This window comes from Canis lupus, chromosome 6 (assembly GCF_003254725.2).
Source record: "Canis lupus dingo isolate Sandy chromosome 6, ASM325472v2, whole genome shotgun sequence".
In the NCBI taxonomy this organism is placed as follows: Eukaryota; Metazoa; Chordata; class Mammalia; order Carnivora; family Canidae; genus Canis; species Canis lupus.
The window spans coordinates 38855696-38869919 of record NC_064248.1 but is presented as its reverse complement, the minus strand read 5'-3'; the positions used below and the strand labels follow the sequence as shown (position 1 = coordinate 38869919).

Below are 14224 nucleotides of genomic sequence, written 5' to 3'. Positions count from 1 at the left end.
GCTGATCCTCCTCAACTGGCATCCTCCTCCCTGACCAGTGGGGCCAAAGCACTAGCTTCCTAATTGCCCCCCCACAATCCAGCATCACTGCCCTGCTGTAGATATTCACAGCCTTTACCATCATCTGACATGAACTTTCCATCCTCTCAAACACACCAGAAGACCCTGAGGGGCAGGGGGGCCCATCTGTCCTATGGCTGCATCTCCAAGAACCGGGCTGGACCCACTCAGTAAATATCTGTGGAACAATGAAACAATGTGTCCCGGCCTCCCCGACATGCATGAAGACAGCATGCCCGCGGTCCATTTGTTTATTATCTCCTGATGATGCCAGAGAGGAGTGAAGATGGGAGGGGCTTTGGTGTCACCCACCCTCCCAGGCAGCAGGAGCTTCCAAGTGTGTGCAAGAAGGCACAGCCACACTCCTGGGAAGGTGTGAGCTCCCCAGCCCTGGCCTTGCACAATCAAGGTAATGGAGCAACACCCACTTTCCTAAGCCTGAGTGAGGCAAGGTGTACCAATCCAGATTGTGAAACAGGGTTGAGGATTTCTCTTCCCGTAACTGACACATCACAGGTCTGTCCCCTTGGCCTGTTCCTCTAGCAGGTCACAGATCATCACCACTCTGGCTGCCTGGAAGGGTTTAACCAGAGTGAATCATGTAGTGACTGCAGCTGCAGCAGCCAGCAACGGCTGCCCCCTTGGCATTCTGGCTCCCAGGATAGCCTGGGGCGGTGGGGGTGGGGAGCACAAGCTTGGGTGAGGGCCAGAGCCCATCTCAGAATCGGGTCCCACAGGGTGAGTCCAGACAGGGCAGTGGGCTGTGGAGAAGAAAAGGTGGGGTGTGCCATCATTCAAAGGCGAGCTAGGCTGAGAGCCTACCTCCTTGAGCCTCCCATGGGAGCAGGAGGCCAAGGTAAGCCCACAGCTGGGCCCAGCAGGCCCATCCTGGGCTAGCAGTGCTTTCCCCCAAGAGAACCTGCACAGAGCCAAGATTTCCCAATGCTTCAGGAGCCCCCTCCCCTGTCTCAATGTCTGGGGTTCCAGTTCCAAGGTGGGATGGCCGGAGGGCAGTGCCAGCTGGAATGGGTATGTGCTGTCCACCTACGCCTCCTGAGAGCCAGAAGTTCCTTTGCCTAAAAAAAAGGAGGGAGGAGAGAGAAAAACAAGTCACTGCTACATTACAATTCAGCCGCCATTCCCTGAGCAGGCCAGCCCGCTCCAGCCTGAGGAACAGGGCAGTCAGGAGGACCCAGGCACTGGGCTTGGGGGAGTCTGTGTGCCCCATATGGCTCCCCAAGATCTCCAGGAGAGCCCAGTCTCTCCTTCCTCCACAGGACAAAGAACAGTAACTACAAAAGGACAAAATCACGTCACACCCTATCATTGCCGGCCCCTTAGACACCCTCACTTAGCCCCTAGTCCTCACGGATGGCAGCCGGCATGTGCGGTCAGCAACCCCATTTCACAAAGGACCAAGCTGAGGTCAGCCACTGGTCACGGTCCTGCCGGGGGCAAGTGGGGATCTGGGCTTTGAGCTACAAAGTGTGGGGAGGAGCCCAGAGGGGCCGGGTGGGCCGAGAGACGTGCTGACTCGTGAGCACCTGGGTGAGCGGAGGGCTAAGGACCATAGGGGATGCCGCGCGCAGATAAAACTCACATGAGCAACGGCTGCCCAAACAACCTGGCAGCACTCGGAGCCCTGCTTTCCCAAAGATTGACTTAGGCCACCTTGCCTTTACATTTCATTTATGCTACATGCGCGTTACCTACGTTAGTCAGGTAATGGTTTTTATCGCAAGTGAAAATCCTCTTTGGATTTACTTCACTTAGTGAAAGCAGGAACTGACGTACACGGTCTTTAGTAAAAGAGAAGTGGCACCACGAAAGCTTTCAGAAAGTGGGAGATGCTCTTCGCTTTACACCATTTCTGGCTTACGAAAAGTTTCGTAGGAGCGCTCCGTGCTTGCAGAGAGTGGGAGAAGCCTGTAACTGCCCCCGGGAGCACCCATCTGAGCACTTGCTGCCTGCCAGGCCCCACGTGTGCCACATCAGACAGGCCAGTGAAGGAGGCTCTGCGAGCACGCCCACTCTGCAGAGGAGCCCTGCTCAGAGAAGCTCCGGCCCCAGCCTCGGTCCTCAGCCTCTGAGGGCCCTGCCTGCCCCTCTAGTCTCCAGCAAGGGCCAGGCCCCCATGGATAACCCTTTGCCACATCCACCCTCAGATGCCCCTCTGTGGAGGCACACATGGTCAGTCAGGACCCCTGCCCCCTTGTCCTTTTGGGGTTGCCCTGGGCAGCTCCTAGGCTGTATGCTTTGGGGCCTCTATGTTTCATGTGTGCAACTGTGAATGGATGGAACAGTGTGTCTCCCACCCCTGGGCCTCAAAAATGTACAGCAGGCCTGTGTCCAGCTGCCAGAAGGAGAGCTCACCTTTCGGGATGAACTTCAGTGAGCTGCTGAATATTCAGAAGCGGGACTTCCCCGGCTTGGGGCCGTCATTCAGGAACTCGTGGCCCAGCCCATTCCCACACTTGCCGCAGGACACCTGGCAAGACCACAAAACAAGCGCACAGTGGCTCCCCCTGTCCCCAGCAGATGGTGTCCTCCCACACCCATTTCCCGAAGTCACGGCTGGCAGGAGAGGCCGACCCCCTTCCCGGAGTCACACAGGAAAGCGGTCCTATTTCCCTGCTTCCGTCAGGACCCCAGGCTCTCCCAGGAGTTTGGGCTAGCAGTTCACCTGGCTGAGGCCAGAGGCCTGGGATAGACAGGCTCTAAGCCCCTAGAGCTGTGGGGAGCCCTCAGGCCCCCCCTGGCCAGCACCCCTCACCACCCTCTGCTACTGCCACCCACCTTTAAGGCTTCAGGCGAATTGCGCTCTGGACGCTTGGCCACACTATCTGCATGAATGGTCTCCGTGAAGGCGGGCCACGGGGATGAGTGTGCGTACTTTGAGCGGCTGGAGAAGAGCTCGTGGCCACACTTGGCGCACACATAGACACCTGGGGGCAGAAGGAAAGGGAAAGGGTTACAGTGGCTCCAGCCTCTCTGGGGTGAGCTCCCAAATACTCAGGCCTAGGAAGGTCCTCCCCATGCCGCCCCCTCAGGCCTGGGTACTGGCTCTGTGGGGAACACACCACAGAGCTCACGTCCAGTGGTCCTAGCACCCGCCAGCGCCCAGGGAGCCACTTTTCACTTATCTCATTGACTCGTGTCTTTAGTCCTGTGATGCACACCTTTCCATCTAGCTTCATCGTTTTGTTTAAGTAGAGTCCCACGCCCAACACGGGCCTTGCACTCATGACCCAGAGACCAAGAGTCACGGGCACTACCAGCTGAGCCAGCCAGGCACTCCTTTTTCATTTTTTTTTTTAAGACGACTTCTCCATTTTAGAGATAAGGAAGTGAGTGATGCAGAACACTTCACTGCAGAGTGTGCAGTCAGGAAGGAGCCCAACAGCCCGATGAGGGCCCAGCCCCTCTCCCCTCCCAAGTGGCCATTCCTGATGCCCAGTGAAGCCTTGAGCTGGACTCCCAGCCACTGGCCTGCTCTCCACATGGGAAGAGAATGGTCCCCAAAAAATGGTCTGCACGCCAGACAGGAGGCCCAGGAAGAGAGAGAGCTAGGGAAGAGGTTTTAACCTATCCCCAAAAGATCACTTTGAGGAAGGATTTAAAAGGTTGTAAAACTGACTTGCAGCACAGGTAATCCCTTGGGGCCCCCTAGAGTACCCAACACCCACAGTCCAGCCTGAGGACAGCCTTCCCCGGGGTCTGCCAACTACTCAGCCTTTGCCAGCAACTGGAGAAGGAAGCAAAGAGGAATGAGGAGCCACTGTGTTAGTGGACCTTCCAGCTTGGCAGAGCAGCCCGATGACAACTGGGGTCCCACAGCCAGAAGGCCTCAGGGGAGGTCTTTGGCCAGGGAGTCCTATGTCACAGCTAACATCCAACAGATGCCCAGTGTCACAGCGCAGCCCCCTAGAGGGCTGACACCCAACAGATCTCCCCCTCCCCCAAGAAAGAGCACTGCCCTAGTCTTGCCTGTGGGCATGTTTTTACCAAATTAGTCCACGACCAAGCAGCACAGCCCAGAAGGGTACATGCCAGGGCCTCAAAGCCTGGGACCAGGGCGGTTGTGCATGCCGCACCACTCCCACTCCCCCCACCTGCACTCAGGCCGTCTGGTCAAACTTCACAGGCACTTAGTGGCTTGGCAGCTGCCCTGGTTATCCAACCCCAGGGCTCTGGGCCGACTGCGGAAGCCCCCGGCAGGCCTGCTGGGTCCGCAGGGGAAGCTCTGTGCTGGGACGAGGGACGGGAAAGGGCAGGGCTATCATCAGGGAACCCCTGGACAAGATCCTCCATCGCGGCCCTCCGAAGTCCAGATCCCAATCCAGAAGCCCCCCCGACCGGCGGCACCCCTGCCGTGTGCCCTGACTCCCCAGAGTCCTCCCGGAGACCGCCCCGCTCACGCGTTCCTTGAGGTCAGCGACCCCGCTCTCCAGCGTCCACTCTCCCGTCACGTCCCCGGGCCCCTCCGTCCTCCGGGGCGCCCTTTACCCACGTGCACTCCTGCCCGCGCGGCCACACTCGCCCCCCGCCCCAGGGGTCTGCCCCTCCGGGGCTCCGAGAGCACCGACCGGAGGGCAGCGACCCTACCTCTCATGCGCGCTCCCGCCCCGCCGCCCTCCCAGGAGGTCACAGAGCATACCCGGCTCAAAGTGGTTCTGGAAAACCTCGCCCCCGAAGAAGCTGCAGAAGGACATGGCGCCAGCAGGACAGCACGGGAACCGCCGCCTCGGACAGCTCCGCGGCCACTAAGCCCCGCGGGCTTGGCCCGCGCCCGGGGCTCCGCCCTTCCTCCCGCGGACCAATCACCGCCCGGAGCCTGCCCGGCACCGCCGAGGCCCCGCCCCTCCCGCGGACCAATCACGTCCCGGACGCCGATACGCCGCCCCCGCCGCCCCCGCCGCCCCCGCCGCCCCCGCCGCCCCCGCCGCCCCCGCCGCCCCGCGCTCCCAGCTCCCGGACCCGGCGAGTAGAGTCGCCTCTGCACTTTTTTTTTTTTTAAGATTTTATTTATTTATTCATGAGAGACACACACACACAGAGAGGCAGAGACACTGGCAAAGGGAGAAGCAGGCTCCAGGCAGGGAGCCCGACGTGGGCCTAGATACCGGGTCTCCAGGATCACGCCCGGGCTGCAGGCGGCGCTAAACCGCTGGGCCCCCTGGGCTGCCGGCCTCTGCACTTTATTAGACAGACGCGACAGGCGCCGCGCTGCTTCCGGCTCCCTCCATCGCAGGCCGCCTACAGGTCTCTCGAGGTCTCCGGCTTTTCCTTCTCCAGATGCTTCTTCTGCGGACCCTGGATGGGGGGTTGGGGGCACAGACGAGCGCTAGCCGGGGATACGGCCCTGGCCGGCTGCAGCTCCTCTGCCGTCCCCTGCCCCAGTCAGCACCGGGGGGCTGGACTCCTGCGCGCCCGGTCCTGGGGCGCCCCCGCCCCTGCTGCAGCCTCCCGGCTGGGAGAACGCCTCCCAGGGAACCCGGGGCGGGGCTCACCATGAAGGCCCTCTTCTCTTGGGCTGTCTGGAAGCGGCCGTGGCCAAACTTGGAGGTGGTGTCGATGAACTTGAGCTCGATATTCTCCAGGGCCCGGCGGCTGTGGTGCACCAGGAGGGACTGGGGGGTCCGTGGGAGGGGGGAACAAGATGCAGGTCCTCAACCGCCGCCTCCCGCCACCCCAGCCCCTCCCGCAGCTCCTGCCGGGACCCCTCCCACCCCCACCGTCCTCGGAGCAAGGCACAGGACAGGGCAGGCTGCCCCCGAGCCCCCCACAGAGGCGCTGACCTTCCTCAGGGTGATGACCCGCTTTTTGGTGCCCGCGATGCAACCCTTCAGCATAACGAAGTCGTTGTTGACTTCGCCGTAGTGGGGGAAGCCGCCCTGCGGGAAGGTGGGTCAGGATCCAGGCCCTGGTGATTGGTGCCAGCCCCTGGCCCAGGGCCACACCCAGGATCACTAACCAGGGCGGCATCTGAGCCACATTTAACAATCTACGCTTCAGTGAGGGAGAAACCGAGGCTCCGGGAAGTCAGGTCCCTTGTTCCGGGCCCTGTGGCTGCTGCAGACCAGCTGGGGTTGGAACCCGGTGGCCTGAGTCCAAGGTACTCCACACCCCATGACAGCACCCGGAGTGTAAGTGGTGTGCACACAGGAGGCTCGGAGGATGCAGGGACAGCACGCAGTGTTCACCCAAGTGGCCGCTCCCTGGTGCCTGAGCTCCTGGGGTGGGGCAGCACCCCACACGCCTGCCGCACACGTGCACGCCACCCCCACTTACCAGAGGTGTAATGGACTTGTCGGTCACGTCGTAGCTGGTGGCCGCGTTGTTCTTGACCACCTTCCCCTCTTCCATGTGCAGCCCCCGGCCAATGCGGTAGATCTGCCAGGAGGAAGGGGCCATTGCAGGCAGCCGTGGCCTCTGCAGCAGGTGCTCTGTCTACACCCGCCAGCATGTGTGCTCAGACCCAGGCCTGGGCAGGGGCATGTCAGAGCCTCTAGGGGGGCCTGGCAGCGTCCGGGTCATGCACCCCACCCCCTGACATCAGGCCATGAGTGTCCCTGTGCCAGCAGGACCGTGGACGCACCTTCTTATTGAGCTCAGTGCGGTGGTGGTAGCCCTTCTGCCCAGCCCGAGCAATGGAGCAGCCCACACGGGCAGGGTGCCAGGCGCCAATGCAGGCCACCTTGCGCAGCCCCTTGTGGGTCTTCCGGGGCAGTTTCTTGGTATGCCAGCGGCTCGTGACCCCTGCAGGGGGCCGGGGGGAGGGCTAGTGGCTAGAGGCCAGTGTGGCCTCCACCCCGTCCAGGCAGCCTTCCTGAAGCCCCCATCCCCACCCAGCCCTACCTTTGACACCCCGGCCCTTGGTGACGGCAATGACATCGATGACCTCGTTCTGGCTGAACACACTGTGCACCGGCACCTGCTTCTCTAGCCGAGCCTGGGCCCAGGCCACCTTCTCAGCCACTGTGCCTCCATTCAGCTGGATCTCCATGATGTGGGCCTTCTTCTGCCGGAAGGGCAGCAGCTTCATCTGCAGGATGTGGCACAGCCAGTCGGTTCCCAGAGGGCCACAGCCCCTACTTGCAGACATGGCATGACTGGCTGGTGACCCCCAGCAGGCTTTCCTGCACGCATTCATTCAACGGGTGACCAGGGCTCCGGCCTGTACGGTATATTCTGTGCTAGGCTCTGAGGGCACAGCATACGAGGCAGACAGGAACCACTACCTAGCCCTCATGGAACCACTGCCTAGTTGGGGGACAGAAATCAAGGAAATTCTTAGACAGGACTGAGTATTCTAATGGAATATTGTGGGTAGAGAGGACAGTTATTGCCTATAGGGCAGTCGAGGAGGACCCTTAGAGGTGACCCCAATAATAAGGAGTCACGGAGTGAAGATCTAAAATTTTTAAGACCAAAGGGAACCGCATGTGCAAAGGCCCTGTGGCAGGGAGTTGATGGGATGGAAAGGATACTGTGTGAGGAGGAACACGGGTCAGGATGAAGTCAGAAGTGAGCAGGGGCCTGCCTGGGCAGGTCTTTTGGGGAGAAGCTTGGGCTTTATTCTAAGTACCGAGTGTGACCCAGCATGGTTCATGTTTCTGGAGATCTCTGGCTGCTGCTGTGTGAGGTCACAGCACAGTGCTCAAGAAGTACTTATGGAGCACCTACTGCATACAAGGCTCCGGGTGGGTGCTGGAGGCACAGCACTGAGCAGGCAGCCGGGGCCCCTGCCCCATGGAGCTCCAGGCCATCAAGGGAAATGGACGAAACCCATGACACAGGTAACCAGGAACGGCGAGTGTGAGAGTGACAGGCAGGGGAGGAGTGGGGTGCTGCTCCAGACCTAGGCAGGCTGTCCCTGAGGCACCAAGGAGGGTTCCAGAATAAGCCAGAAGCCATGAGTCACCCTGACAGCCCGCATCAAGCCAGATCCTGTGTATGAATGTTGCCTCACATACACACTAGTGCCAGGACCCGAAGGGAGGTGGCTGGCCCTCTCTGCTGGACATTTGGCAGGAGGTCTAGGCCTTTCAGGGCACGCGAGGGCCTTGTGTGAGCACCAGGCGTGGTGAGGGCCCCACAGCCCTCAGGGCACGGACACCTAGCATCCCATCCCGGGCACTGTGCCGGCGCGGCCAGCCACCCCACCCTTTGGGCCCGTGCCCCATGCTCGTGATATTTTTAGGCTGACATTTGCTGGGGCTCCTGGAAGCTGGGGTGGAGGAGAGAGAGGGTGGGCCCAGGGACCAGCCCGACCGACCGAGTGTGGACAAGGTGGTAGGGCTGACCTGAGTGTGGACAATGACACGAATGACCTTGCAGTACTTCTTCATGGCGGCAAAGTCTTTCTGCAGCTGCTTCTTGCCATCGGCGTCGCGCCACTTCTTGCAGGCCTTGGTGAAGGCTTTCTTCTTGCTCTTATGCCTGAGTCACACAGGAGACACTCAGAGGGGCCGGCCAGGGCAGCGCCCCAGGCCCGTCCGGGACGCACACGCCCACGGCTCACCAAGCAGGGCTCCTAGGACAGTGTTTGACCCCTCCTCCCTCCTCCCCTTCCTGGGGAGGCCACGGCTGAGCCCTCCCTGGGGGTCCCTCTTCCAGCCGCCCCCAGTAAGCACAGACGGTCCCTTCCTCTCCGGGTCTCAGGCTCCTCCTCCGTAGAGTGGACGCCCTCGTGCCTCTGAGGCCTGCAAGTGACTGTCAGATGTGCCACAGCTTGAGGAAGGGGTGTGCTGGCCAGCCCCACAGCCACCTGCCTATGTTGCTAGAGCTCCAGACCCCACCTGTAAGGCCAACAGCCCATAGCGACCAGGCGCCACGCCACACTGTTGGTCACCCTCACCCAAAGTCTGGAAGGTAGATGTATGGTCCCCATTCTACAGACAAAGAAACCAAAGTTCACAAAAGTCAAAGCCCCTGGATGACGGGCAAATTGAAAGAGCAAAACCAGGATCCCTGGGTGGCTCATGGGATCCCTGGGTGGCTCTGAGGTTTAGTGCCTGACCCGCCCAGGTCGTGATCCCAGGTCCCGGGATCAAGTCCCACACCAAGCTCCTCTTGGGGAGCCTGCTTCTCCCTCTGCCTGTGTCTCTGCCTCTGTCTGTGTGCCTCTCGTTAATAAGTAAATAAAATCTATTTTTTAAAGATTTTATTTATTTATTAGTGACACAGAGAGAGAGAAAGAGAGAGAGAGAGGCAGAGACACAGGCAAAGGGAGAAGCAGGCTCCGTGGGGGAGCCTGACATGGGACTCAATCCCGGGTCTCCAGGATCATGCCCTGGGCTGAAGGCGGCGCTAAACCTTAGCAGTTTAGCTAAGCCACCAGGGTTGCCCAGTAAATAAAATCTTAAAAAAAAAAAAAAGAAAAGAAAAGAAAAGAAAAAGAAAAAGAAAAAGAAAACAAAAGAAAGAAAGAAAGAGCAAATCCAAGGCCAGCTGTCATTCGGTGAGCTCTTTCCGTGCGCGGAGCACTGGACTCACGGCTCTTGTGAGCCTCCCAGTGGCCGCGTGACACAGAGATCTCTCCATCCTGCGGTGTCTCCGTCTGACGGTGTCTGTGACGGTGTCTGTGACGGCGGGGCACAATCCTGGAGGCTCTATGAGGCCAGCCAGCTTGCCTGTGGTCATACAGCCTGCTCTGGCTCATGGGCTGGTGCTCGTTAGCTCCCACAGAGGGCCAGGGTGGGGTGTGCCTCCGACTCAGTGAGGATGGGAGTGTCTGTGAGGTTCCTTGGGCAGGTGGGCCTTCCCTTTCAGGACTTAGTGCCAGGGAAGATCTAAGGCCCAATTATGCCTTTCTTTCTGAGGAGAAGAGCTTGCTGCTGGCTCTTTCCCTTTTCACCCTGGCTGCTAGGAAGCTCTGAGCCGACACTGACATTCCATCACATTAGTGCTTTAACATAACCCTGAGGGTTAGAATACTTGCTCCCTCTCTTCCACTACCCCAGTTCCTACTCCAGTCTCCTAGCACTCGCCTTTTATTGAAGCAAAGGCAACCCCCCATAGCCACGCTTCCATCCGGCTGACCGTTCTCCTGCCTGCCCACCCCCACCGCTCCAGGACAGGGCTGAGGATGGAGGGACAGGCCAGCTCCACGCAACGGCAGCCCTCACCAGTCCTTGTAGAAGCGGCGACGGCACTCGTCACTCAGGTGTTCTGCGAAGATGGTCTTGAAGCTCCTCAGGCCTCGAGGGGTGGCCACGTAGCCCACAACGCCGATCACCACTAGAGGCGGCGTCTCCACGATTGTCACTGCCTCCACTTCCTCCCGCTTGGAAATTTCTAGATGAGACCCAGAGACAGGAGCATGGAGGAGGGCCTGCGGGGCCCACGGGGGCAGGTGGTAGGTGGAAGAGTCAGCTACAGCCCCTCCTGCCCAGGGGCCCCACTGAACTCCAGCCCCCGGCCCTTCTCCCTCTGTTCTGCCCTGGGCGTGGAGCAGGTGCTGGTCAAGGCACGCTCTGGCTCTGAGATTTCAGGCAGGGCCTGCCTGCTCCCTGCCTCAGTTTCCCTGCCAGGTCATCTGGAAATGAGCTACAACAGCCAACAGCCAGGGCAGCATTCCCGAAGGGCAGGGTCGGGACTCCTTAAGGGGAGCACACAGGATCATCTTTAATTTTAATGGTTATGAATGTATGTGGTCAAGTTCTAGAAAAATACCTATAATTTGTCCAAAACCAATGATTTTATAAAAGTTATTACTGAGACTGATACAAAGTAAAAGTTTATGTTTAAATCATATATTAGGAGAAGGGCACCTGGGTGGTGCACTCAGTTAAGAGTTCAACTCTTTATTATTATTGTTATTATTATTATTATTATTATTATTATTAACGAGAGACACAGAGAGGCAGAGACACAGGCAGAGGGAGAAGCAGGCTCCACGCAGGGAGCCCGATGTTGGACTGGATCTCAGGATCTCGGGGTCACGCCCTGAGCCGAAGACAAACGTTCAACCACTGAGCCACCAGGTGCCCCAAAGTGTCCGACTCTTGATTTCAGCTCAGGTCATGATCTCAGGGTGGTGAGATGGAGCCCCCTGACATCGGGCTCCATGCTCAGCGGGGAGCCTGCTTTACATTCTCTCCACCTCCCCCCGCCCCCGCCCCCTCCCCCTCCCTGCATTCTCTCTCTCTCTCTCAAATAAATTTTAAAATCTTGGGCAGTCCTGGTGGCACAGCGGTTTAACGCCGCCTGCAGCCCAGGGCGTGATCCTGGGGACCCTGGATCGAGTCCCACGTCGGGCTGCCTGCATGGAGCCTGCTTCCCCCTCTGCCTATGTCTCTGCTTCTCTCTCTCTCTGAATAAATAAATAAATCTTTAAAAAATAAAAAATAAATTTTAAAATCTTTAAAAAATAAATCAATAAAAATATTGGAGGAGAGATGAAGGAGGAGAGATTAAGAACAGATGAGCAGGTGCCAAACAGTTGGAGGGTCGTGGCTGAAGCTATGAAAGGGCAATAGGAAGGACCCCTGTGGGGATGGAATGTTCCAGGCACACACTTACACAGGACAGAACCTGGGAGAAGGACATGCGTGCGCGGGCGCACACACACACGCCCTGACCAGGGAAACCGGAACAGCATCCGTAGGTTGTATCCACATCGATACCCGGTTGTGACCTATTCCCACACTTTTATAAGGTATTTCCAGGGGGAAATGGGGTAAAGCGTGGGGATCTCTGGATTTTTCCTTATTACAGCCACATGCGACCCTGATCACAAAACAAACCGCATGTTCGGGGCACCCGTCTTTGAACGGCAGCTCCTCCCTCGCTAGCGGGGCGCCGGGCAAGTTTGGGGACCGGCTGATTTCCTCAGTGACAGCGCGGCCCCCACGGTGTGGTCGGTGCCCAGGGCTTGGGGACAGCGCTCTGAACGCGGCGCCCAGGGCGGGGCCTCGCCCTTCCCGGGGCTTCCCCTCCTGGCCCCCCGGTTCTGGCTCCCAGCACCCCGAAGTCCTTGGGGGCGGTGCCAGGCGGGCAGGCCGCGCCCCGTCCCCGTGGCCCCGCCGCAGCCACTCACTGAGCCCTGGCCTGTGCACCTCTCGCAGCGTGTGCGTCATGCCGGCCTTGTAGCCCAGGAAAGCCGTGAGGTGCACGGGCCGGCTGGGGTCGTCCCGAGGCCACGTCTTCACCTTGCCCCGGTGCCGGCGGCTCCTCTTGTGGGGCAGGAAGCCCAGGTGTCCGTGCCGAGGGGCAGAGAACTTCCGGTGGGACTGGGGGCAGGAGGGGGCGGTCAGGGCCGGGGCGTCCCTGGGGGTGTGCGCTGAATGGGCCCAGCCCCCAGACGGGAGTCAGAGACCCCAGACTGGGACCCGTGGCCTCGAGCACCTCCCTCTGTCCACAGGGAAAGAGGGACAGTGGGCTCAGGGGCTGTGTCTCAGGGACAGAGCCAGCACGAGCTGTCCTCCCCCCTCGGGGTCCCTGCTTCAGTGGGCTTGGCCCCAGGAGGACAGGCCCCCACTGCGGCTGAGGGCTAAAAGGACAGGGGGCCACGGCCATCTACCCGTCTCTTTGCCCACTCAAGGCCTGGCAAGCCGAGCTCTGGCCCCCCGCTGTCCCCTTCCGGGAGCGACTCCCCCGCAGGCCCAAGGCCCATGCCTGCCGGGAAGGACTCCAGAAGCCCACGTGGCCCTCCCAGGAAGCCGGCTCCAGCCCCCCAGCCCACTGACCATGGTAGCTGGTCCCCGCAGGTCAGGGAGGGAAGGGGCCTCCCGACAGGCACCGGAGGTCGAGTGGCAGGGCCAGGACGCATAGCAGCCAGCTCCCAGATTTAGCCCCTGGCAGGGGAGCTTGGTTATGTCCCGTGGCAGGCACGGGCTCCGGTGCCAGGAGCGCGCCCGGCCTGGGGCGGGGCAAAGGGGGCATCCGATGGGCAGCCTGGGGTGGGGACACCTGGACCAGGCCTGTCACTCCCTTCCTTGAGGGCCCTGGAGCTGGGCCACACCCTCTTTGTGTTCAGCCTCGCGGCCTCACGTTACCCTCCCAGGACAGGAGCCCCTGGGCCGCAAAGGAGTCGGGGAGCCCCAGGTGCGGCGGGGCTTCCTTCAGGCCGCTGGTCCAGCGTGCTGGCCATGAGGCACAGGGAACTCTGGTCCTGGGGCTGAGAGTTGGGCTGGACAACTGCGGGGGGTGCGGTGGGGCAGGTGGTAAGAGCTATGATCAAACACTCTGTGGTTATAAAGTTCAGATCCTGAAGAATTAGTTTCACAGCCTGACACGTCCGAGCGCCTGTGGACCGTGCCTTGCTGGTGCTAAGACTCACTGCTAAAATGTCACAGTTCTCTTCGTTCGTCACAAAGCCGGGTCCCGCAGGAATAAAATCCTAGGAAGGGGCAAGCATGAGGCCCCAGAGAGGCTACCCGAGGCGAGGAAGCACAGAAGGGACGCCCACAGACTCAGGGCAAAGGGCCTGCCCCAGTGGAGGCCTGCGAGCGCTGTAGGACAGCCCGCCCTGGTGGGACTGACGCCAGGCCCACAGGCCAGAAAGCAGAGGGCCGGGCACAGAGCCACGAGCTGCATGGGTTCCTCGCCCCATTTGCCTCCTGCTGCTTCTGCTACATGACCTGCAAGTCCCGCTGCTGCCTGGTAGCAGCCGACAGCTGCCACCCCGGTGCCTTCCCCTGAGTTCTCTGCTCTCTCCTATTCTGCTGAGCCATGTGGTGGTGGCGGCAGCAGGAGCAGCTCCCACCTGGATCTATTGGGTCCCCCCTTGTCCAGTCAAGGACTGCCTGGGTGGCTCTGTCAGTGAAGGGTCTGTCTTGAGCTCAGGTCATGATCTCAGGGTCCTGGGATCCCAGTCCCATGTCAAGCCCCACATAGGGCGGAGGGGGGGTCCCTGCTCAGTGAGGAGCCTGCTCCTCCCTCTCCCTCTGCTCCTCCCCCTGCTACTGCACTCACTCTCCCTCTCTCTCAAATAAAGAAATAATCTTTTTTTTTAATTCTTTTTGTCGGGATCCCTGGGTGGTGCAGCGGTTTAGCGCCTGCCTTTGGCCCAGGGCGCGATCCTGGAGACCCGGGATTGAATCCCACGTCGGGCTCTCGGTGCATGGAGCCTGCTTCTCCCTCTGCCTATGTCTCTGCCTCTCTCTCTCTGTGACTATCATAAATAAATAAAAATTTTTAAAAATGTCTAAAAAGGGAT

General features: G+C 59.9%; 2 protein-coding genes across 3 annotated transcripts; both read right to left on the bottom strand.

Moving 5' to 3' along the window:
• Positions 1–297: 297 nt before the first annotated feature.
• On the bottom strand, positions 298–4875 carry MSRB1 (methionine sulfoxide reductase B1). The gene is made up of 4 exons (XM_025416989.3): positions 4718–4875; positions 2857–3005; positions 2434–2548; positions 298–1136 (listed from the first exon to the last, which is right to left on the bottom strand). Exons 1-4 carry the CDS (start codon positions 4770–4772, stop codon positions 1105–1107), a joined length of 351 nt encoding a protein of 116 aa, XP_025272774.1. The 5' UTR covers positions 4773–4875; the 3' UTR covers positions 298–1104.
• Positions 4876–5079: 204 nt separating this feature from the next.
• Positions 5080–12965, bottom strand: RPL3L (ribosomal protein L3 like). Of its 2 annotated transcripts, XM_025416988.3 has the most exons (10): positions 12753–12927; positions 12104–12296; positions 10191–10359; positions 8367–8502; positions 6919–7105; positions 6659–6819; positions 6352–6453; positions 5859–5954; positions 5571–5690; positions 5080–5373 (listed from the first exon to the last, which is right to left on the bottom strand). In XM_025416988.3, exons 1-10 carry the CDS (start codon positions 12753–12755, stop codon positions 5317–5319), a joined length of 1224 nt encoding a protein of 407 aa, XP_025272773.1. In that variant the 5' UTR covers positions 12756–12927; the 3' UTR covers positions 5080–5316. The 2 variants fall into 2 exon arrangements, with proteins under 2 accessions (XP_025272773.1, XP_048967474.1); XM_049111517.1 differs by lacking the exon at positions 6659–6819 and having other exon boundaries at positions 12753–12965.
• Between the last annotated feature and the right edge of the window lie 1259 nt (positions 12966–14224).